The following is a 23,494-nucleotide window of genomic DNA, read 5'->3' on the forward strand; positions in this document are numbered from 1 at the left end:
AAGTTTTTCACCTCTTTTGTTAGATTGATTCCCACATGGAATCTTGTATTAAAATATAATGTCCTTCTTTGTTTCTTGTAGCATTTTATATTTCAACTCCATTTTGTTTGATATTAGTATAGCTGAATACACTAATGGACTACCTATTTGCATGGAAAACATTTCCTTTTAATATTTTAACTTTCAATCTATTCCTGCCTTTGAATCAAAAGTGAGTCTCTTGTCGACAGCATATGGCTGGACTATTCTTTCTTATCCATTCTGCAGATTCTCAATCTATCGAATGGAGAGCCTAATCTCAATTACATTTTACTTCTGTAAATTTGCTATTTGTTTTCTACCTGTCTTATAGCATTTCGGTCCTTTATTTCCTGCATTACAATCTTTGTTACAGTGTTTAGTTGATTTTTTTAAACTTTATTTTGTTTATTTATTTTTTATGTGCTGCTGAGGATCGAACCCAGTGCCTTGCACATGCAAGGCAAGTGCTCTACCACTAAGCCACAACCCCAGTCCTAGTTGATATTTTTGTAATAAAAGGTTTTTAATTTTTTCTTATCTCCTTTTGTGTATATTATTTAGCTCTTTTCTTTTGGTTATGATTGGAATTACATTGAACATCCTAAATTTATAATACAATAATTTAGAACTTATGCCAACTTAACTTTAATAGCATACAAACACTCTGCTTCTTTAACAGCTATGTTCCCATACTTTCCAGTTGTTAATTTCACAAAATTATGTCTTTATATATGTGTATCCAAGAAAATAGCTAATTTTTAAAGAAATTTTTTTAAAAAAAAATTAAGGCTAGTAAATTATGTAGAAAACAAAATGTATAGTTATAAACCAAAAATACAGTAATATTTGCTTCTAAACTAATTGCTTTTTTAACTCACTTGTCTTTTAAATTATTCAGCAAACAAAAGTTAAAAATATACACCATTGTTACAATAATAATGGCTTTTATACATGTATTTATCTTTCCTGAAGTCCTTACTACTTCAGATAGCTTTGTGTTACTGTTCAGTAACTTGAATTACTCTTCAGTGTCCTTTCATTTCAACCTGTGAGACTCTTGTCATTTTTGCAGGGCACGTATAATGGTAACACATTCCCTCCATTTTGCATTATAATGGGAACATCTTAATTTTTCTATCACTTAATTATCTCTATCCAAATAATTTTGCTGGATATAAGATTCTTGGTTGAGAGGGTTCCCCCACACACACACCTTTTAGCTCTTTGGAAGCTTCTATCTTCCAAAATTTCTAATGCAAAATCTGTTCAAATCTTATTGAAAATACTTTGGGTGTGATGAGTCACTTCTCTGTTTGCTTTCAAAATTCTCTTTACTTATTTATTGACAGCTTGATTGATTTGTTTGCCTCTGTGTGGGTCTCTTGAAGTTCATCCGACTCAGTTCATTAAGCTTCTTGGATGTTTATATCGATGTTTTTTTAATCAACTTGGGGGATTATTCAGTTATTATTTCTTCAAATATTCCCTCTTCTGCTTCTCTCTTCTCCTTCTGTGACCTCCAAAATGAGTCCCTTGGTCAGCTTGCTGGTCTCAGAGGTTTCTTAACTCTGATCACTTGTCTTTTCTTTTTTTTTTAATTCTAATTTGTTATATATAACAGCAGAATGCATTACAATTCATATTACACATATAGAGCACATTTTTTTCATATCTCTGGTTGTATAGAAAGTCTATTCACACCATTCGTGTCTTCATGCAGGTACTTAGGGTAAGGATGTCCATCTCATTCCACCATCTTTTGATCACTTCTCTTTCCTCTTGTTTTTGTTCCTCTGATGCAACAGTTTCCATGACTCTGTCCTCCGGTATGCTGATTCTTTTTTTTTTTCCTGTTTGAATCTGTTTTTGAAACTCTCTCTAGTGAACTTTTCATTTCAGCATAATAATTTTCAGTTCCAAAATTTCTTTCAGTTTTCTTTTAGGGTTTGTAATCTCTTCATTGATATTTCCGATTTGTTCATAAATCATTTTCTTTACTTTCTCCACATCTTCTTTTAGTTCTTGGAGTATCTTTAAGCCCTTTGTTTTAAAGTCTTTCATAGTAAACTTGCCATCAAGTCTTTCTCAAAAACAGTTTCTATTTTTATTTTTCCCCTCTGAATAGGCCATACTTCTCTGTTTCTTTGAATGCCTTGTGATTTGTTGTGGTGGTGGTTGTTATTTTTGTTGAAAATTGAATCATTTGAATCCAATGCAGTGACTCTAGGTTATCTATCCCCTTTCTCAAGATTTTGATGGCATTTTGTTTTGGTTCTTTGTTATGACCCATAGAGGATATCTCTGTGTTAACGATCAGCCTGAAGCATAAGTTTAAGATCTCAGTTCTTTTCTGCTATGTATGGGCATGCTCAATGACTTTCTAATTTCGTTAGTATATGTAGTTGCTTTTGAGTGTCCTACTCTTCAATGTCTGACTTCCAAAGGGGATGAAGAGGAAATTGAAGGAAATGAGGGGGGGGGGGGAAAGCACAGGGTCTTTAAATCTTCTGAAGCTCATTTTAGTCAGAGAAGGAAGAGCTCACACAATGGGGGGAGATGCAGGAAAAGTGGTGGCCAGTTCTTTGCACCTGTTTGACCAGAAGCAACCATTAGTGATCAGAGCACAGATCCCTGTTATTTGGAGACCAGGTTCATTCCACCTACGATGGCTCCTGCAAGCTGAGCACAAGCAGCATGCATAACTTGTGCTCAGCTTGCAGGAATGCATGCATAGCTGCATGTCATAGGGCTGGGTTGGAAGACAGGCAGCTAACAGTGTGCTGAAAGCTGAAATTGAACAAAAGAGAGAAACATTTACTATCCAAGTCTTCCAATGGGACAGCAGACTTCCAAGATAGTTACATCAGATGGATTGTACAAGGGTAATTATTGTGTAAGTGGAGAGAGATTCTGCTTCTTCCTATTCTGCCATCTTCCCAACAACACATTTATGGGTTACATTTTAAGGGAATAATTCACTCAATTTAATGCATGCATGAAGTAGATATTCATTAAACATAAAATATAAACTGGCATGAGGTACATTTAGGAAAGAAATGGTAGACATTTTAATGTGAAATTCAACAAATGGAAGAAAAAGGATTTGTTTCCTGTGTAGAAAAATTATATTTTTTCCTCTTTTATCTTTTTAACCAAACTATTCTGTTTCCTTTTTCTTTCTCTGCATTTTTAAAAATTGCATCAACTGTGGAATGGGCTGACTAAAAGTCAGACTGAAAAGACGTAGGAGGGAGTTGCACTGAGATGAAATAAAAGACTCTGAAAACATCTGTTCCTTTTAACAGATATTCCAAAATACCAATAAATGACTACAAATAATTGACTTGAACATTAAACTTCATTGATATACAATGTGAGTTTTGTTACACCAGGGATACAGTTTGGGAGGATGAATTTCCAGGATGTGGTTCAAATTAAATTGCACAATATTGAGAAAGAAGATGCAGAATGATATTCCCGAGTAGTCGGCCATATTAAAAAAAAAATACACAGACCATTCTATTCTTCCAGAACTTTTCTCTGAGTGATAAAAGATATTTTGGAAAATGTGAATTTTATGATCTTTAGGAGGCCTGGAAAAGGAGGGCCCAGGGTACAGAGTGAAACAGGAAATCTATGTTGTAATGCCAGTGTGTGGGTGTGTTCACAGGAAAAAATGAAAGAAAATGTCTGCAAGGCACTGTAGGGAGGAGTTGAATGGAAGACCCAGAGTCCATAATGCTGATATTCACAGAATATCAATTTCAAATAGGGTGAGATTATTAAAAACAATTCTTGACCCTAAAAATGCAATCTATAGGAGGAAAATTCAATATTAGATTTCATCCAAATTATAAGTGCCCTGTGAAAGAGAATGAAAAGCGAGTAACAGATTGGGAAAAAAAAAATTTGCAAATCACATGTCAGACAAAAAACTGTATTCAAAATATATAAAAAATCAGGATGGGAAAGAGAGAGGGTATGGGGCAGGAAAGATGGTGGAATCAGACAGAAATCATTACCTGAGGTACATGTATGATTACAGTGGTGTGACTCTATATTGTATACAACCAGAGAAATGAAAAGCTGTGCTCCATTTGTGTAGCATGAATCAAAATGCATCCTGCTGTCATGTATAATTAATTAGGACAAATGAAAAACATAAAAATTTAAAAAAAAGAAATATCAAAACTCAACAATGATCATAAAACAAGCCAATCTTTTAAATGGGCAAAATATTTGAATGGACACTTTACCAAGTAATAAGATGCTAACCATCATTAGTCAGTAGGGAAATGTAAATGATATAACACTACAAACATATTATAAGACTAAAGTAAAATTTAAAGGCAAATTAACAATATCTAGGACTGGTGAGGACTTTCATACATGGCCGGTACTGTCAAATATAAAATGGTACTGTTACTTTAGGAAACAATTGGGAATTTCTTATAAAGTTAAACATACACTCACATCTAATCCAGTGGTACCATTTCTCAATATTTACCCAAGAGAATGAAACACTGTTTTCACATAAAAACAGTAAGCAGATATTTGTAGCATTTTATTAATAATCTCTAATAATTAGAAATAACCCAAATATATTTCAACTAATAAATGGATATATCCATACAATAGAATATTATTCAGAAATGAAAAAGACAACGCTGTTTGTACAAGCAATAACGTGGATGAATCTCAAATGCATTATACTAAATTTGAAAAACCAGACTCCAAAGAGTGCATACTATACAATTCCGTTTATCTGTCAGTTCTGGAAAGAGCAAAACTGTAGGGAAAGAACAGAAGATTGGTTGTCTCAGGTGACGGTTGAGGAAGAAGGATTAGCTAGAAATAGATAATAGAAATTTTTTACAGCACTGGAATCGTTCTATATCTTGATTGCGGTAGCTGATATATGATTCTGGATTTGTCAAAACTCACGTAACTGTAGACCAAAATGAATAAATTTTCCTGAACGTCCATTGAAAAATAAACATTTTTTTCGACTTCTTTTTTTTTTTTTTTTTGCACAGAATTGACACTCGAGCCTCCTTGTGACCTTCCAATGTTTCCATAGCTAATACAAGTTCTAAATGAAAAAAAAAAAAAGTAACATTGGCCATTTCCCAATGGCTTGGATGAAGTGAGTCTCCTTACCAAACTGAAATGTGTGGAAATCTACCCCACTGATCTGGGAGTAAGTGACCAGAATTGACCAACAGTGTCCCCTCCTTTACCTTGTCCCGTTGACAGGTGGTAGGGACAGCCATGGCAATGCTACACCTAGCAACAAGCCCACTGCTTCAACTTCCTGTTGAAGAGAGAGTGTGGCTATGATCCTCACCCCCATCATGTATTCTGGAATCCCAACCATGCTGGTATTCATCAGTTGAAAGGTATCAGGGTTATTTCTCATTTTTAGAGATTATGCAGAAACAAAGGAATGTAGCCAGTGGTGTTTCCTTCCATAAACATGACCTCTTAATTCAAGTACCCCTGAAGTTTAGTATAAGGAACAATGACATGTTGGGAAAGTTGGTGTAGTCAAAGACTGCAGAGGAGTTCTCTTGGGGAGAGAAGTAGAAAGTTTTTTGGTGTCAAAAAGATCTGTCATCTTGTCTTGGTGCTGTCACACCTTGCTGTGTTCATATTGGGCACTTTACATACTCTCTCCAAGCCTCTATTTTCTCATTGTCTTAAAAAACAGGTAATGTACTCAATCAAATTGGTTTAATCTAGATAGACACATAGATAGATAATGGTTCTCAACTGAGGGTGGTTTATACACCGGCCATGGACAAATGGCAATGTCTGGATATTTTTTTTTTAAAGAGATAGTGAGAGAGGAGAGAGAGAGAGAGAGAGAGAGAGAGAGAGAGAGAGAGAGAGAGAGAATTTTAATATTTATTTATTTATTTATTTTCAGCGGATACAACATCTTTGTTTGTATGTGGTGCTGAGGATTGAATCCGGGCCACACACATGCCATGTGAGTACGCTACCGCTTGAGCCACATCCCCAGCCCTGGATATTTTTTAGTTGTCACAACTGAGAAGGCTGCTGTCAGCATTAGGTGGGTAAAGTCAGGGACACCGCTAATATCCTATAATGTACAGGATGATCCCAATAACAGAATTATCTGGCCCCAACATGTCAAAACATTGGAAAGAAACCTCAATATATAAATAGTGTATACGTAGGCACAATTTTTCAAGGATAGCATATTCTTTCATAGAATAAAAATTTGAGGAAAACTCATGGCTCAACAAGAGTAGAAATCGAGGCATATTTTTTGGATTTTTGAGTCCCCAGAAGAGCTCAAGGGCCTTTTCTTAACACCCTCTGATTTACAGGATTCAGTTCCAAATGTCTATTCTCCGGGAACCTCAGACCAAAAAAAAAAAAAAAAAAAAGAAGAGGTAAACTCAGGTCAAGTCCGTTGTTCACCCTGTTCCAGTCAGCCATGTGGTAGGGACAGGGTTGTCAATCAAGTTCAGGCTTGTGGCCATCCACACAAACTGGGCTGGGAACCCTCAGAAAGGTGGAGTTTGGAAAACAGCCACAAAGAAACCCATTACATTGGCTTGCCAAGGAGTAATCATGCCACCTACTCTCGGAAGAGTAGTCAATAAATGGCTGTGGGTTCCAGGTAACTTAGAAAAAGGAATAGCAGGTCTCTCCTTGAAATGAAATTCATAGTATTTCTTTTTTCATTTCTGTATTGAAGAAGAAGTTTGCACGGAATTTATAACACCAGAGACAATCGCTATAAACAAATGGATCCACAAGTTATATTCCACGATTTGCACAACTGATTTTCTTGCTCATTATAAATCTTGCTTATCCCTGGCAGTCCTCCTTATAGATGGCAGGGGGAAGGGTAATTTTTGCCTTCCCTGTATGATATAAGGACCAAGTGAGGGGACTGAAAGGACAATAAATTCCTGACCCCTCCCAATCAGTGGGGTCACCCTCACTTACCCTCAGCCCCTCATCTCAGCTAACTGACCATACTACAAAACTGATAGGGACCTCCAGGTCTGTATTTCCTGAGTAGTTATTTTTCTCATGCTCACTAGTAAAATATGAATTGCATTTTTCTCTAAGGAAGAAAAAAAAATCAAAGTGCTCATTTTCCCTGTAGCCCTCAATATGAAAAAGCTTTCAAGTTGCCCAAGTTGTTTGCTGCCTGGAAGGTAAAAAAGAAGGAATGTCCAATCAGAGAGAAGAGGTGGAGGGGAGGTGGGTGAGCAAGAACCGCCACCCCCCACACACACCCCGAGTTCCCTGAGTCAGAAACGGTGGAAATCTTTGCCTAGACATTAGCCTTAGTCATCAGGAAGACTTCTGATTGTAGAAGCAAGAACCACCCCTTTGTGACCCTATTCAGCAGTATAAATCCCATGACTGAGACCCAGCCTCCCTGGGGAATAGGTCAGTCACCCATGAGCTCTTCCAACTTAGCTTCAGAAACTGAAAGTCCTACTTCCCTTCCATGAGAAAGTCATCATCATCATCATCATCTCTCTACTAAACCACTGCTCAGTCAATAATCAGGACAGAAAATATGTAGATAATGTTTTTTTAAAAAGCATGCTTTCATCTTATTTTCATTTCACTGGGGTGGAGGAGAGTCGGCAGGGCAGAGACCAGACCTAAGCAATTCCACTAAAATCTTTTTGCCTGCTGAATGACAGGCACTGCTCTTGTTCTTTGCCTAATCTAAAAGTGAACGAGAGAGAAAAAGTCCTGACTGCAAGGAGACTACTGTTGCATGCAAAGTCATGAAAACAAGTGAGGTCATTTTAGGATCAAACAGCATCACGGAGAAAACAAAGTAAGATGATGGAATAAAGAGAATGAAGAAGGATTGCAGTTCTACTAGATCCTGTGGTCAGGAAAGACCTCTCTGGAGGGAGAGTGAACTAAAGTGGAGGAAAGGCCATGGTAAGATTTGGAAAAGGGAGCTTCAGGGAGCACAGCAGACAAGTCTTGAGATAGCCACAAGCACCATTTCCAGAAATGGAAGGTTGGTGTGCCCAGTGTAGGGTCAGAGCGGCAGAGGAATAGCACATGGGTCTGGAGACAGGTTCAGGGGCCTGGCCCACAGGTGGGGGATCCTGAGTTTAAATTTCACTTTAAGATCTCTGATGGTTTGAAGACATCATTTGATTTCTACTTTTAAAAGCCATTGAGTCTGGCCATGGTATGGAGAATATAAAGTACAGAACAAGAATAGGGGAAGGCAGGAAGGTTAGTGAGCAAAAGACTGTGAGAAGTCACCGGATTTATAACACCAGAGACAATGGAGTGGATCAAATTGGAGACATGGACTTGTGATGAATCCCAAAGTGTTTTTTTTCCAGTGGATAAGATGTGGGGTGGGAAGGAAAAAGGTGAGCAGAAGTTGACTCTAGGTTTTTAGCTTAAGCAAGCGGATGAATAGCAGGAGCTCATACCCATTAGGTAAGCTGGGCTGGAAGAGAGAATGCAGAATCCTGTGTTGGCCAGCCTGGGAGAGAGCATCCCATGAAGCATCCAAGTGGGAATGAGGAGCTGCCCAGAACCCAGAAGAGAGGTGAGGGCTGGTGACAAAATATGGGTGAAGTATGAGTGGAGTTCAAAGCCATAGGAAGGTTGAGATCATCTAAGGAAGGAGGTTGGATAAAAAAAAAAAAAAAAAAGAGAGAGAGAAGATGAGAGGAGTGAGCCTATGGATTAGGACAAGCTTTATAGACCTGTAGCCTGTCCAGTTTCAAAGGGTCCTGCACTTAGGAAGTCCCTGTACTTGGTTTAAGGCGCAGCTGCCACCATCTTGGAATCCTTAATGCCTTAGTGCACATGTTCATTTTGCACTAACCCCACAAGTGATGTAGACAGCGCTGCCTGGGACACCTCAGTGTTAAGAGGTCTGGGTTCAGAGGGACATTCCATTAAAACTAACTCATAAAGTGACCAGCAAGTTCAGATAAAGAGGTGGGAGATAGTGGGGATTGCATCAAGGAAGCCTTGAAATAAACTACTCTAACGAGAAAACAGCTGACTGCATCAAATGTTGCAGGATAATTAAGTAAGAAGAGGACAGGGGACTCCCCCTTGGAGGTATGGATGATGAGTGGCTTTGATTAGCACCCCCTGGGGGGTGGCATATAGCAATGCTTAATGAGGCTGACAGCAGAGGGAGAGGGGACTAGGTCCAGCACTGACATTTGGGAGCCTACGGGCAAGAATACAAAAGGAGGTCCCTGCCTTAAAACCCAGGCTCCTTCTCTTCCCACCCCCAGCTCCGTTTCTCATAGCAAGGGCCCCACACACATTCACATAGACACTTCAGCCCCAAAGTCAGACTGCTCTGCCACTCCCTGCAATCCACCATCCCTGGGACAACCGTCCCAGGAACACACTTGTAGCTCCTGGCCATCTGTGGGGAGAGTTGCACAGTCCCAGGTGGTTCAGGCTGGGCACCAGGTCTGGGTGGGCATGTCCCTTGGCTTGCCTCCTTTCCCCTGCAGGGAGGCAAACTGCTAGAGCAAGGCTAGAGCAGGACGTTCTAAAATAGGAGTCTCCAGGTGGAGCCTGTGTCGTCCATGTCTAAGGGTGATTAGAGGCAAAGGTGTGGGTACAGGGAAGCCCCTGATGGTAGGGAAATGGAATCATTTTCATATAGTCACACGTAGTATTTTTCTCTATGATGCAGAAAAGTGAGAGTGACCATAGAGGGAAGAGTAGAGTCCTTGAGGAGAGTAAAGGAGTAGGTGTTAAGAGCTCTGGGAAAAGGAGAGTCTGTTTGGAAAGATGGCATCTCTTCCACCTCCATGTTGAAACTGAATCCCCAACGCCACAGTGTCAAGTGGTATGGTGTCCAGGAGGCAAGTGAGGCAGAAGAATTAGGACCCTTATAAAAGAGCTTGGGGGAGTGGGTTCTCTTCCGCTCTTCCATGTAAGAGGTCACAGTGTTCATCTCCTTTTGCCCTGGAGTCCTATCTATCATAACAATACCATCTATAAGAAGTAGGCTTTCACCAGACCACAAACCTGCCAGCACCTGGATCTCAGACTTTCCAGCCTCCAGAACTGTGAGAAATAAATTTCTGTTTTTATAAATTACCCAGTCTCTGGTATTTTGTTATAGCAACACAAACAGACTAAGACCATAGGTATTCTATTTTCATCTGGCTCTTTTAAGTGCCCGTGTTAAATGGCTGGTCAGAAATTTAAAGCAAGGTCCTGGCAGCATAGTGGTCTAATTTTTTTTTTTCTAGTGATAGCCAGTTGCCCAGGAAGAGGCACTGAGAAAGTGGACTGTTAGGTTTAAACAAGGTTAGGATTTTACCAGGTGGTCATGATGAGGAAACAGGGCCAGAGGCATTAAAGATGCTTGTTCAACAGTAGATTTAATGCTAGGGTTGGGAATCTATGGTAAGGAGAATGTGATGGTGTGATCAATAGTGACAAAGTAGGAGGACCAGTGGAATGGAGGCTCGTGATATCAGAGAACTGCTAGAGTGGGTGAGCTGGGTGCCCAGGATGTGGTCATCACCATGTGGGAAGCCTGAAAGCAAGGTTTATAGAGGGTGGCATGGTTTACTTATGACTAGGAGTGACTGGGCTGCTTGGATAAAGCCTTGCATCACAACTACTAGGTAAGCAGATCTACTCCCCCACTTTTGCAGAAAACTGAGATTCAGACATCAAAGTGACTTGTCCAAAGTCAGAGGTGACACAAGGTTGAGCTGGGAATAAAACCCAGGTTTATCTGTCTTCATAGAGATACCCTAACTCCACCCCCTCCCCTTGCAACACATATACACATTCAGGTCTGGCTTCTTAGTTTCATTAAAAAAAAAAAAAAATTGTTTTTCTTCCAAGAAATACTTAACACCTTGAATTTTACATTTTACCCATGGGGGAAAAAAAGGTGAAAACTACCTTATCAGTTGCTTTCATTATAGTGACATACATTTTAGGTGAGGTATGGGGATAATTCTGAGCTGACCAGAGAACTGGTTCAATTCAGGACTTTCTGGAGAGAAATAGGCAAATAGATAAAAGTTTATGGATAGAAATGCGACTACAGTGTGTTATCTGCAGGCGCCCTCTCCTGGCGCTAAGTCAGAATAGCAATCTGGGACTGGAAACTTTCTTTTTTGGAAGAAACATAGATTTCAATTAGCATGTAAAAACTTACCCCTCATAGATTCTTTAGGGGGTGTGGCTCAGGAGGGGCAATAAAAAACCTACAGTAGTTACACATCAAATTCTATGTCAGCTCTTTAAACGTCACAATGATGATTTTGCTTGTGGTATATGGTTCTCTTGAGTGGGACAGCCCTGTTTCCCCCTCAGTCTGTCTAGTGAGACTATCAGAGTGTCAAGCTCTGGCACACAATAGGTATCCAACAAATATGTGTCAGCCAGAAGGGAAAACAATGAGCACCGAGTTGCGGTTTCACAGGAGGAGGGACCAATCCTACTTGGGAGGGTGGAGGCCACAGTGACGGGGGCGGGGGGGGGGGGGGGGGAAGGAAGAATAGAGTAGAAAAAGAACCCCAGGAAGTAGAATGACAAACCAGGGAGCCAGATGGAAGATGTATAGGGGCAGGAATTTTTGTGTGATTCTGGAAAGAAGAACCCTGAAAGATACTGATGGGTGTAGCTCCCGGTGTGAGCAAGAATAAAGGATTTGTTAAAAACAGATGGAGGGGGGCTGGGGATGTGGCTCAAGCGGTAGTGCGCTTGCCTGGCATGCGAGCGGCCCGGGTTCGATCCTCAGCACCACATACCAACAAAGATGTTGTGTCCGCCGAGAACTAAAAAAAAATAAATATTAAAAATTCTCTCTCTATCTCTCTCTCTGCTCTCTCACTCTCTAAAAAAAAAAAAAAACAGATGGAGGAAGCTAGCATGACACTTTGAAGTGGGTTGAACAGAATATAACGTTCTATGGGTACTAGAAAGAACAACTGCTCCTGTTTTAAAGATGTTTTTTTTTCCCCTGACTTCATTTTTACCCAAAATGGGGTGACCTCATGGGAAATTCAGTTCAAGAAACATACAGAGGGCCTATCAAAATCATGGCAGTTGTTTTCTCAAAATACCTTGTATTCGCAGGTCTAGAGAGCTGATTCTGAGATGACTGGTTTTTATACTGAGAGTCCCATGTCCTTGAACTCTCTATGTTAACACGCAAAGGAAGACAGCTGGTCACCCTGGTGGGGAGGGAACACTTGCGATGCTCAGAAGGAGAAGACCAGTGCCAAAAGGGAGGATAAGACAGCTGGGATTCGGGAAAGAGCAGAGGACCCGTGCTGAGAAGGGACCAGAGGAGACAACGGTGTATCTGTCATCAGCCTAACTCTGGGTTGTGTGCAGGATAAGGTGCCTCTTGCACCAGCACAGGGGACTTCTGGGTTCTAAGTGACAAGGTGCATGGAATAAAACCTAGAGCAATCCTGAGAGGGGAAGGATGCACTCACAAGAACCCTTGGGGCTCCACAGAAGAATTGAGGAAAAGAAAGATGGGAGCCTCCTTTCGAATGTCCTCTACCCTCACAATTATATTTAAAAATAACAATCTGAAAATGAAGAGCAAGCCAGGTGCAGGATTCTTAGAGCAAGTAGAAAAAAAAAAAAAAAACATTGTGCTGTTCCTCTAATCCACATGTAAGTGATCACAAACAGCTAACCACAGAGCCTTAAGGAGACCCAAACTAGCAATTTTCAACCTCTCTTCAGTGGCCACAAGTATATGTGACACTAGGAGACCGTAACAGCTCTGGAGGAGGTGGGTCCTAACTCATGGAGCAGGATCTTCCAGGCAGTGCACAACTGTTTTCCCACCTGATGAAAGGAAATAAGGACATGACACCTGTCACAGCAGCACAGGGGACAGCGGTGCTTCAGGAAACTCACCTGGGGCTATCACTCTACTTTTAGAAAAATCACAACTCAGACATCTTGCTGATTTGGGAAAGAACTGACAACAATCAGCCCACAAAACAAAAAGAGAAGAAAGCCAACACAATTGATCAGATTCACGTGAATTAAGGAAAAACTGAATGTGTGGAATTTGGAGGAATAAAGCGTAAGAAACAAAATACAACCTGTTTTCAACTACAGACCAGCTATGTTTGTGGGTCAGGGATGGAAATTGGGCAGGAAAGTAGGCCAATATTATAAACATCATATGTCTAAAGAAAAGAAAGGAAAACTCAACTTGATCAAGAGGAAAGAAGAAAGAAAGACCAAAACAAACAAAAAATCCTATCCCAGTTGGCTTTGGCTTTCACCAATGACTTGATCCTAAGGGGTTGATTGATGTCAGACCTAATTGTAGTTATGCCCATGATGGTGGCCATAATGACAGCTAATGTTTATGGGTACTTGCTATATACCAGCTGTTACGCCAAGAGTTTGACATAAATTGTCTCCTTCAATCTGCACCCTAACTGTATGGGTCAGCACTATGATTGTGCCCATTTAACAGTGGAAGAAGCTGAAGGCCAAGGTCACATAGCTGGCGATTATGATCCTGGGATTCAAACTTGGACAACCTGACTCCAAAGCCAGCTTCCCATCCGCTGTACTGTTGCTGGCGTCTTCCATTATAGTTATGTTAGTCTTGGGCAGCAAATTCCTTTTAGGAAACATTATGAAACTACTTTAAAATATGAAAAGCATTCTACATCAGACTCAGGAACTCTGTGCTGTAGAGCTTCCTCTTTCACTCTGAAACTCCAAACCAACAAGGAAGCACACAAATGGCCATGAGCCAGACGCCAGCAGTACAGTGTCCCAGCCTCATCCAGGCTGTGTGCCCACTGGGGACAGATGAGTGGCATGGGGGTGGGCGGGGAAGAGTGAAGCAACTGTCACCTGAGTTGGTCACAGTCCTGATGATAGAGATCTCACAGCGTATGGAGAGTGTGTGGTAGTAGCAAAGTTGAGAAAGACTTTCTCTAGAAAGGTGTGCGTGAGGGAGGACGCTCAACCTGAGTGACACAGCAGGAGAATGGTCCTTAACAACTGCCCATTACATAGAGATGAGCAAATCAATGTTTTATGAATGAATGAATGAATGAATGAAGTGACTGGACTGGATGTACTGAAAACACCACAATTTTATGTAACTCCAAAGAAAGAATAGGAGTGATCATAGAATAGGTTTTCTTTTTTGAACTAAAGTCAATGACCCTCAGCATTTTGATGTTGTTCAAAGCCTTCTTAGAAAAAATCATAATAATACTCAGTTTCTACTAAATATGAAATCTCTCTGCAGGATGTCTGAGGAGTTGTTTGTCGATATATTGCATATAAATACTCTATTCTTAAAAGAGACGATGGGGTTTTCATATTCACAGAGAAAATAATTTTCAATGAGAAAAAGACAAAGACAGTAAGTATGTAAATCAAATGGGTGGAAGTCACTGTGCCTAAGCTTCAAATTTAGCTCAGCTTCCCAGCAGTCACGATAAAGATGGAGAGCCAGTGAGTTGCACTGCCTTGTCAGACAAGAGGAAGACCAGCAGTCCCTCTGAGGAGGTGAAGTTTTTTTCTGGGCTCTGAATTCTCAAATAACTTTATCCCATAGATTTATGCATAGGAGTTCCTGGCATGATCCAGTCCTGGTTTTCATTTTTTTCCAACATAATTAGGAGCAACTTTCATGAAATCATGACTTTCAGTAAAGATAAAAACTGAAGGTGTGACATTAAAACACAACCCAGGGAGCTCTCTCCTGTGAGGCCACTAAGATAAAGGTGTCCAAGCACAGGGCAGGTATGATCCGAGGTTGGAAATGAGATTGTCTATAAAGAAAAGAAGCAGATGCTTGCTGAGCACCTCATATGCCTTATGTGCATAAAATCTTTTCTTCCTCTCACCAGACGTGTTATTAACCTTAATTGTAGAAGTTAAGCGATTTGTCCCACATTCGCTTTCAATTGGTGATCTGGGCCCAAGCTGGTAAACCGTTCCTCCCTGTTCTACACCACAAGCCCTCCTGGCTTCTGCCACTCCTATCAAGAATAGCGAAAGGATGATTCAGCCCTTAGACAATGATGCCACCTTTTTTTTTTTTCAGGCAATTTGAGGTTATTCTCTCCCATGAGGCATAGAATGCTGGTGTTACATATTTTACGAAGAACAAATGATTTTGATTAAAAAAATAAACGTCAGTTAGTTGGTAGGCTCAACTTGTATGATGCAAGTTCAAAAGCATTCACGGATCTCACCCCAGAGGCAGTCCATGGTCTCCTAAGCTGCAGACATCACTGTGTCAAAGGTTTGGAACAGTATTATTATCCTCTCTTTCCAGTGGTTAGCAAACTTAGGGACTTCGATAGACAGGATGTGCTCAGTGTGACCAAAGCGTGTGTGGCAACTGGGTGATAAAGACTATGCACAGAAAAATCAATTTGGGACTCACTGAAGAATATGCTGGTCTGTATCTTAAAGGATTGGTGGCACTGGGGAGAGGTGAGGTGGGACCAGATTTCCCGCTCACTGGCGCCACCCAGTGGCTCCCAGAGGGGTTCTCATCACAGGACTTTCCTTACTATCTGGGATAATTTGCTCTGTGCCTCCACTTAACTTAACTTGTGAGCTCTGCAGGTGTGGTGAGCAGGACAATCTTGACACTGCGGCCTAAATTATGGCTACCATTGTTTTTCTGGAAAGCAGTTTTTAGTTTTTTAAGAAAGTTTTTTCCAAGAAAAAAAGGGTAATGAGAAAAGGCTGAGGCAAGTAAATTCTTTTTCTCTCTTTGTAACTTTCATATCTTAGTTCTTTATGGGGATTCTGAAAATTTCCCATGTCATCCTGTGTGATAGCATCCCTCCAAATCTCCCATTCTTCTCTGTAGCTGTCCCCATGACTCCCCACTCTCGCAGGGCATCATTTGGTCTCTATTGCTCTTTACACCCTCCCTCCCTCATCTTCTATCTCAGCTTCCCTAAATATTCAACCATGATGCTGTCTCCTGTGAGATTCTTTTCTTTCAAGTTGCCTCAAGTATGAAAGGACCAATCATCACCAACTTCATTCTCTCCATCGGTTCCAGGATTTTTCTGACACCCACAAAGTGAGCACTCCTTACTCAAGGACTACCCTCCAGCTGTGGGGAGTCTCCATTGAGCTCCCCCATGACATGCGTGAAAGTGCTTTATACACTCAGATATATGAGACAGAGGAACACAGTACCACTGCTCCTGTAGCATATAGATATGCATACCCACACCAGGGTCAGAGACACACGTATCAAGAGCCCCTGAGCTCTTGATTCTAACCATCCAAGTGCACTTGGCTCCCAATCTAACAGAGAGAGTCATAAGCCAACCATGCTTGTGTCTGCAGGCAGGACTTTGTGCAAAAGTGAATATAAAACAAGTTTTGTCTATCCTCCACCACTCAGGCTGCTCCTCATTCTGCTACAGGAGGCCCAGAGATGACACCCACTGCTTTTTCCCAGGTAGCCAGAAGGTTCTCAGCCTGGATAGCAAGAAGCATGTCTCTCGTGAAAAGAATTTAATTTATAACTAAAGGTAAGTCAGTAACACAGGGATAGACGTTTTTACTCAAACAAACAATAAAAAACTGAGCTCCCAAGTGTGCAAGATCAGCTCATCAGCTGGGGTTGTGGCTCAGCGGTAGAGTGCTCGCCTAGCACGTGCGAGGCACTGGGTTCGAGCCTCAGCACCACATAAAAGTAAATAAAATAAAGGCATTGTGTCCAACTGCAACTAAAGTAAATAAATTTTTAAAAAGAAGAAAAATGGTGTAACCTCTGCAAAAAGCAGGTGTGGGCACTGGAAAAAAGCACTTTGGTGTCCATGTTCTTTGTTTAAGGAAAGCGTGCTCTTATTAAGGAGCCTTCATGTGAGGGCATCTTTAACCATCAGGGCCTGGGAGTGAACCAGGAAATGCAGTGACATCCGCCATATCAAACACATTCCACCAGGTCCAGAATCCAGGCTGGTCTGGATTAGCTCATGTTGAGTTTGGTAATGAATCATAAAGAATTCTTTCACCAAAACTGAGCTCCCCAAGTGTACAAGATCAGCTCATCACAGACTGCATAATTTTAGGATTCTCAGCTCAATAATCAGCATTTCAGTGTCAGGTAAGGCACAAAATATGCTCAAGCAGACTGACCTGGTCTCTGTGGAACCATGTAACTCATCGGAAAAGGCCTTGTCTCATAAAACTAGAAGTCCAGAAAGTCTAGAAAAAAACATGTATGGTCCTCTCTTAGTGGGACCTCTTCAGCTAGACCAGAGCTTTGGAACTGGCTGCTGGATTTCCACAGGGTTTGTGCCCTCTGTAACAACGCAGGCCAGTATGAGCCTGGATGAGCCATGGGCAATATGCTTTAGCTTTTGGTATTTTTAATAATGCAGCTCATACTTGTTTGTTATAGAAAACCTGGAAAGAACTTGTAAAGTAAAAAAAATATGTGGATGAGTATATCTCACCCATAAAATTTTTACCTATAGCTCACTACTATTAACAAAGGGTATAAATCGTTATAGATGTTTTGAGTGTTTACTTACATGTGAGTTTCTTTGTTCATTTGGCATAAGGTAATATAAACTCTCATGTGCTACTGAAGATAGGGAGGTAAACAGAATTCCATTCTATTCTTCCATGACTTCCTTTTTTGCCTAATATTAAGATTTTGCTATTCAATTTCATACAAATGCATAGCTACAATTAATTGCACTTTGCTTTTGTGCAGTATTCCATCTTAAAAAGATGCTACAGTCACTTTCCCGTTTTGTGTGCGTGTGTATGTGTATGTGTGTGTGCGCGCAAGTGTGTGTTGCAGTACTGGGAATTTGAACCCAGGGCTTACACATGCAAGGTAAGTGCTCTACCACTAAGCTATGTCCCCAGCCCCTCCTATTATTGATGAGCATTGGAGTGTTTCCTGTCTCCATTATTACATGCAATATTGCTATAAAATATCTTCACATTTATTGTGGTTCCCATGCACAGAGCTTCTCTAGGGAATAGTCTCAGGAGAAAAATGCTGCTTTGTAGGATTTGTGCATCGTGGGTTTTACTGAGCCGTGCCAAACTGTTTTTAAATATGGTTGTATCCTCAGCCTTGAGAGATCCTGCTGCTCCACTCGGGGGACAACATTTGTATGAGCAGTCATTTTAGTCATTTTGGTGGGTGAGAACAAGTATGTAATTTTGCTTTTAATGTGCATTCCCTGGTTATTGATATTAAGTATCTTTTCATTTTTATTGGCCAAGTGTTATTTTCTATTCTGTGAAATGCCTATTCATGTTATTTGCCTATTTTTAAATATTTCCCAAGACTTCTTTATATATTCAAATCTATCTCTATGTATTTATATATGAATCTATCTAAAACTATACTTTCAAATATGACTTCTTTTAAAAGAATAATAATTTATTACATAAAGTCTTACGGTTTTATAAATTGAGTGAATTATGATAGTTTTAAGTACCAAATATTTTTATTACCTTCACTCTGATTTTTTTTTAGAGAGAGAGAAACTAAATATATATTTAGAGAGAGAAACTAAATATATATTTAGTTTTCGGCAGACACAACATCTTTGTTGGTATGTGGTGCTGAGGATCGAACCTGGGCCGCACGCATGCCAGGCGAGCGTGCTACCGCTTGAGCCACATCCCCAGCCCTCACTCTGATGTTTTAAAGGGCAAAAATAGAAACTATGTCAAATAAATAATGATTAGGCTTATAGAAAATGGAAAATCAAGTGTTTTGGGGGGACCCATTATTGGTTTTATTCACTCCATTACTTAGAGACTACAATGAATAAATTTCTGTTTTTGAATAGCTTTTCTTTTTTTCAATAATAAATTTCAGGAGGAAAAAGTTAAACACAACCACCTCCATAGTCACTTTCATTGTGTATCTTAGGATCATCTACCTACTTGGCTCCATTTTCTCCTATTTTGGCTTAGGGAATCTGAGAAAAAAAAAAATAAGATGTGTTTGCAATAGTTCAGTAGGGGTGGCCTTGAGATTCACCCAGTAATCTTTCAACTAAAAACTCCCAAACCACAAAGCAGAGGGGACTTTCCTTGGATGGTTGATATCCTCTCAATGTGGCATCTACATTGCAAGACACTAAATGTGCCAGATCCCACTTTCCAGGGATGACAATTCCGCTGGAAAGACACAAATGTGTATCTGAGTAACTGAGTGAACACAGTGGAAGGTTCTAATTTGGTTCTAATTTCTGGACTAAAATTGAAAATGGTAAAGGATCGAAGGAAGAAACACGTGCTCCTAGGCCCTCAAGTCAAGATGGTTGGTTCTGCATCTCCCTCTTCCTTTCAACCCCTGTTTCCCATCAGGATCCATAAGTCCTGTGTCAAGATGACCTGTGTCATGTGCTCTCATAACTGCACCAAGATTCATCATGGTGGTCTCTAGGGCCATCCTGCCATCCAAGGGTCTTCAGCTCTCTGAGATGGAGTGCAGCACAGAGACTCCCCCACTCTCAGAAACTTTTGCTTTCACTCCGGTCCTGGATCAGCACTCAGGGTTAAGGGGAACTGGAAACTCAAGAGAAGACAGGGCCCTTTCTTGGGCAACACGGTGGGTCAGTGTCTTGTTATTTCCCCAGCATGTGTCCATCCTGGTGATCTTTCTGAGCTACTGTCTATCCTCCTGAAGTCGTATTTTAATAAAAAAAAACTTCCTAAAAATCAAGCTAGAGAGTGTATCATGAGGTGATTTTGTGGGTTCCAATTTCAAGTGACCTTATGACCACCCCTTTTTGTGATCCTCTAGGGACACTATCACCCCCACTCCATGCCTCAGGATATATTTCACAATGTCTAGAGATATTTTCCAGTTGACACAATGGTTGGTGATAGAGAGGTGCTACCACCTAGTGGGCAGAGGCCAGGGACACTGCTAAATATCTTATAGTGCACAGGACAGCCCCTACCACAATGAATTACCCAGCCAAAAATGTCAACAGTGACCAGGCCGAGAAACCCTGATCTACTCCTTATGACCCAGACTGGAAAAATGAAAGATCATTGGCTTCCCTGACATGACTCCCAATTCCACAGGTCCTCCTAATGGAGGTGGCTTCTATTAAGCTAGTTCCTACTATTGCACCTGGACACAGGATGCTGAAGAGGAGCCCAGGGTCTGTAATTGAGTCAGGGACTCTCTTCTTTCTGAGAATTCAGCTCATGATCTGGATTCTAGTTAATACCACCACATTGGTGAAATGCAGTGCACAGCAGTCCAGTCCCTCGGGGCAACAAACTTGTTGACACCATGGATAATGTTAAAGGCTCCTCTAAATTTCATTATCATTACTTTTTTCATTAAAAAAAAATACTAAGTAATATCATCTGGTAGTCCAACTTTATTCAGTCAACAAATATTTCTTGTGTGACCAGATAGCAGAGTACCTAGTACCTGGACTAACTGAATGATAACTCTCCAAGGCTAGTATACTTGAACCACTGCACCTGCAGCAGTTCATCATCTGATGAGTTCTTGTTAAAATGCTAACTCCTGAGCCTCTCTGCAGAGATTCTGACTTCATGCATCAGGATGGGGGCCGAGGAGTTTATAATTGTTAGCCAGCACTTGAGATGACTGAGAAGAAGGGTATCCATGGAGCCCCACTTTAAGAAATGCTGGTAGAAATCATGACATCCACACAGACTAATCCTAGGCTTGAGAATCTAATGTGGTAATTTTCTATATTCCTGGAGGGAAAAAAAAAATCACTTACCTAGGAATTTTCTCAAGTTTTCCATTTTTAAACAGAGGGAGAGTAAAACCCCAATACCTGCTCAAACACAGATAGTGAGAGAGCAGAAGGACCTTATGTAAGGAGAAGCAGGACATTTCCAAAGGAACAGAGCTATTGGAGTTCTATCTTGAAAATGAATTTTTATGACACAGAGTGAGCATTGGCCAAGTGTATTTACTTCAACAGGAAAAAGAGCTCTTGCTTACGTAAGAGATACAAACAGTACCTATTCCTCTTCTCTGAAATGACTTCAGCAGAAGATGATGCCCACTTGATTAGGGAGCACCAGTCCTCCCTAATTACCAAGACAAGTGGTTTCTCTGAGTACTCAGTTTTCTTTTGAACCCTTTTTCAGTCACTCCCCACTAGTGACTTTTCAATAGAACACTTATTTTAGTAGCATGCCAACTGCATGCTACTAACCTTAAACTTGCTCCAAGCAAGACTTTCAAGCTGTTACAAACACCTTAACATTTCTCTATGTCCAATATTAAGGACGTTATCTCACTATTTGGAATATGTGTATAGATATAAAGGCATCACTAAATGCTACCCTGAATTAATGTGATCAGTTTAATCATATAATACATTTACATAAAGACTATCGTGATAACAATTAAATAAAAGATGAAGATTAATGTATCATCATCGCTAGAGGGAAAGGTGTGAACTGAAGGTCGGATTATCTTAGAATTATCCCTTAAGATAACTAATTAAAAACACTTTTCTGAGTTCCCTTCCATTCTGTTCCTTTAGAGACCTTCAAATGTTTCTGTCTTGTCCTCTGTCTACTTTTTGCTACAGGTAGCCCCACAGTGCCCCCGGGGCTTACAAAACAGGATACTGTTGAGCTTACTCACTGATGGAGGCTTTCAGAAGACTGTAGCCTTCTGACTCCTGCTAAAAGCCATTCAAAATGTGGATGAGTTTTCAAACCAGAGGGAAATGGCTCTTCCGTGATATACAGAGAAAAATTCAGTTTGTGTGTGATCTGGAGCCTACCACCAACCAAAGAACCCCAATCTCATACACCAAGGAGCTCCATTTCTCCACGATTTCCAGAAGAAAAAGGACTCCCCGTCCCCGCCCCACATCTTGGTGGAACTTGGTGTCAGCGTATTAATTTGAATGCAAATTTCCTGCCCCAAACTCAAATTTGCTGCAAGATCCATGTTTAAGTAGACTTGGCTCCCAGCAAACCAACATGCAAATGGGGGGGGGGGGTTCAAGTACAAGAACCACAGCGGCAATGAAAAGACACGTGGGCCATACCTATTTTTGCAGCCTCCATTTTCAGGTTGAAATCCCAGTTCCTTGGCAGCTTGAGGGACATTTTGCTTTCGGTTTGGGTGAGTAACTGGTGAAGCAGCCAGTCTGTCCCAGTTGGTGCCCTTCTGGACTTTTCGATCTCGTCCTCTGCCTTGTCTTTTCCCCCTTAATGTTCGCTTCACAAGCCGGGGTTAGGTTTGAAGTTGATCTGCAACGTGTCTCCTCCTTTCTCTCAGATGCAAGGTCCATCCATCTGTCAGTTGGGGATGGCACCCAAACTCCCCTCGATCCCCACCCACAGTCTTCCAGGGACTGATACCTGCTTTCCTTCTTTCAGTTTTAGCGGAAATATCCCAGGTGACACTTTGCTCTGAGTTGTGGGAAGCAGAGATCCTGTTCGAAAGAATCTCAGGCCTCACTGAGGCAAAGTTGTAATAAACAACCGCTCCTCTCAGCTTTTTTTTTTTTTTTTTAACTGTCTGCTTCCTTGCATTTGAGGAAGTGGGTGCTGCTCAGTGTGGAGGATGCAGGAGGAGCACACTTTCTTGAGAATATCATTTGGGGAAATGCTTGTCAAGCTGGAACGAAAGCATCTGTGACATAGGGCTACAGTTTTACTTAAAGGAAAAGCAAAATCCCAAGATCCTTCACCATATTCTTCTACTCTGTGTTCTCCTCACCTAAAGGATCAAGCATCCCCAGGTAGCCTGTAGACAGCCGGCATTCTGCCAAAGTTACCTTCTTTAAAATCCTTCTCGTGTAAGGACCATGTAGTCGGCTCTCTGCCTGCACAGGGTAAAGGTTTCTACCAGCCCGATGTAGGAAGGGTTTGGTGTATTGAGTCAATAAGTGAATTTCGGCAGGTAGATCCCTCGAATATCATCTTGATTATTTGGCATTGAATCCAGGGTGTGTTTTAGAATCAGACCAACATGGATTCAAAACTCAGTTTTTCTACTTTCTAGCTCTACAACTTCTAACAAGCAATTGAATCTTTCTGAACCTCACTGTCATTAGAAAAAAAAAATGAGGTAGCTGTGGCTGTATAGAAATTTTACAAAGACGTCTAATATAGACCTTGACACACAGTGGTTATACCACAAACATTGTTTCTATCCTTATTCTATTTAGTTCTGTGACAGGCTTTCATGTATTTAACTGGGTCAGTCTAACCAATAGTGGTTAGGCATTTGGGCCCTGGAATCAGACTGCCTATGTTCAAGTCTTAGCTTTATCAAGTTCCTTGCTGTGTGACTTTGGAACCAGTTCTTGACCACTCTGTGGTTCAATTTTCTCATTTGCAAATGAAGCAAATAATAAAACCTGCTTCCTAAGGCTGTTAGAGAGCAGGTACAAAGCACTCAGAATAATCACTGCTGGCCAGCAGATGAGTTATGCCTTCTTGGCCCATATTCTTT

General features: G+C 40.8%; 1 protein-coding gene across 2 annotated transcripts in view; it reads right to left on the bottom strand.

The window, feature by feature from the left end:
* Nucleotides 1–22,502, bottom strand: part of Arhgap25 (Rho GTPase activating protein 25) — an 83,793-nt gene extending 61,291 nt beyond the window's left edge. Inside the window, exon 1 of one of the 2 annotated variants that reach the window (XM_040271088.2) lies at nucleotides 22,080–22,502. In XM_040271088.2, coding sequence (XP_040127022.1) covers nucleotides 22,080–22,140 — 61 coding nt within the window. In that variant the 5' untranslated portion in view covers nucleotides 22,141–22,502. The remainder of the gene's footprint in view (nucleotides 1–22,079) is intronic. The other variant, XM_005322095.5, reaches the window with a different exon arrangement.
* Between the last annotated feature and the right edge of the window lie 992 nt (nucleotides 22,503–23,494).

The sequence above is a fragment of the Ictidomys tridecemlineatus genome, chromosome 12 (assembly GCF_052094955.1).
Source record: "Ictidomys tridecemlineatus isolate mIctTri1 chromosome 12, mIctTri1.hap1, whole genome shotgun sequence".
In the NCBI taxonomy this organism is placed as follows: domain Eukaryota; kingdom Metazoa; phylum Chordata; class Mammalia; order Rodentia; family Sciuridae; genus Ictidomys; species Ictidomys tridecemlineatus.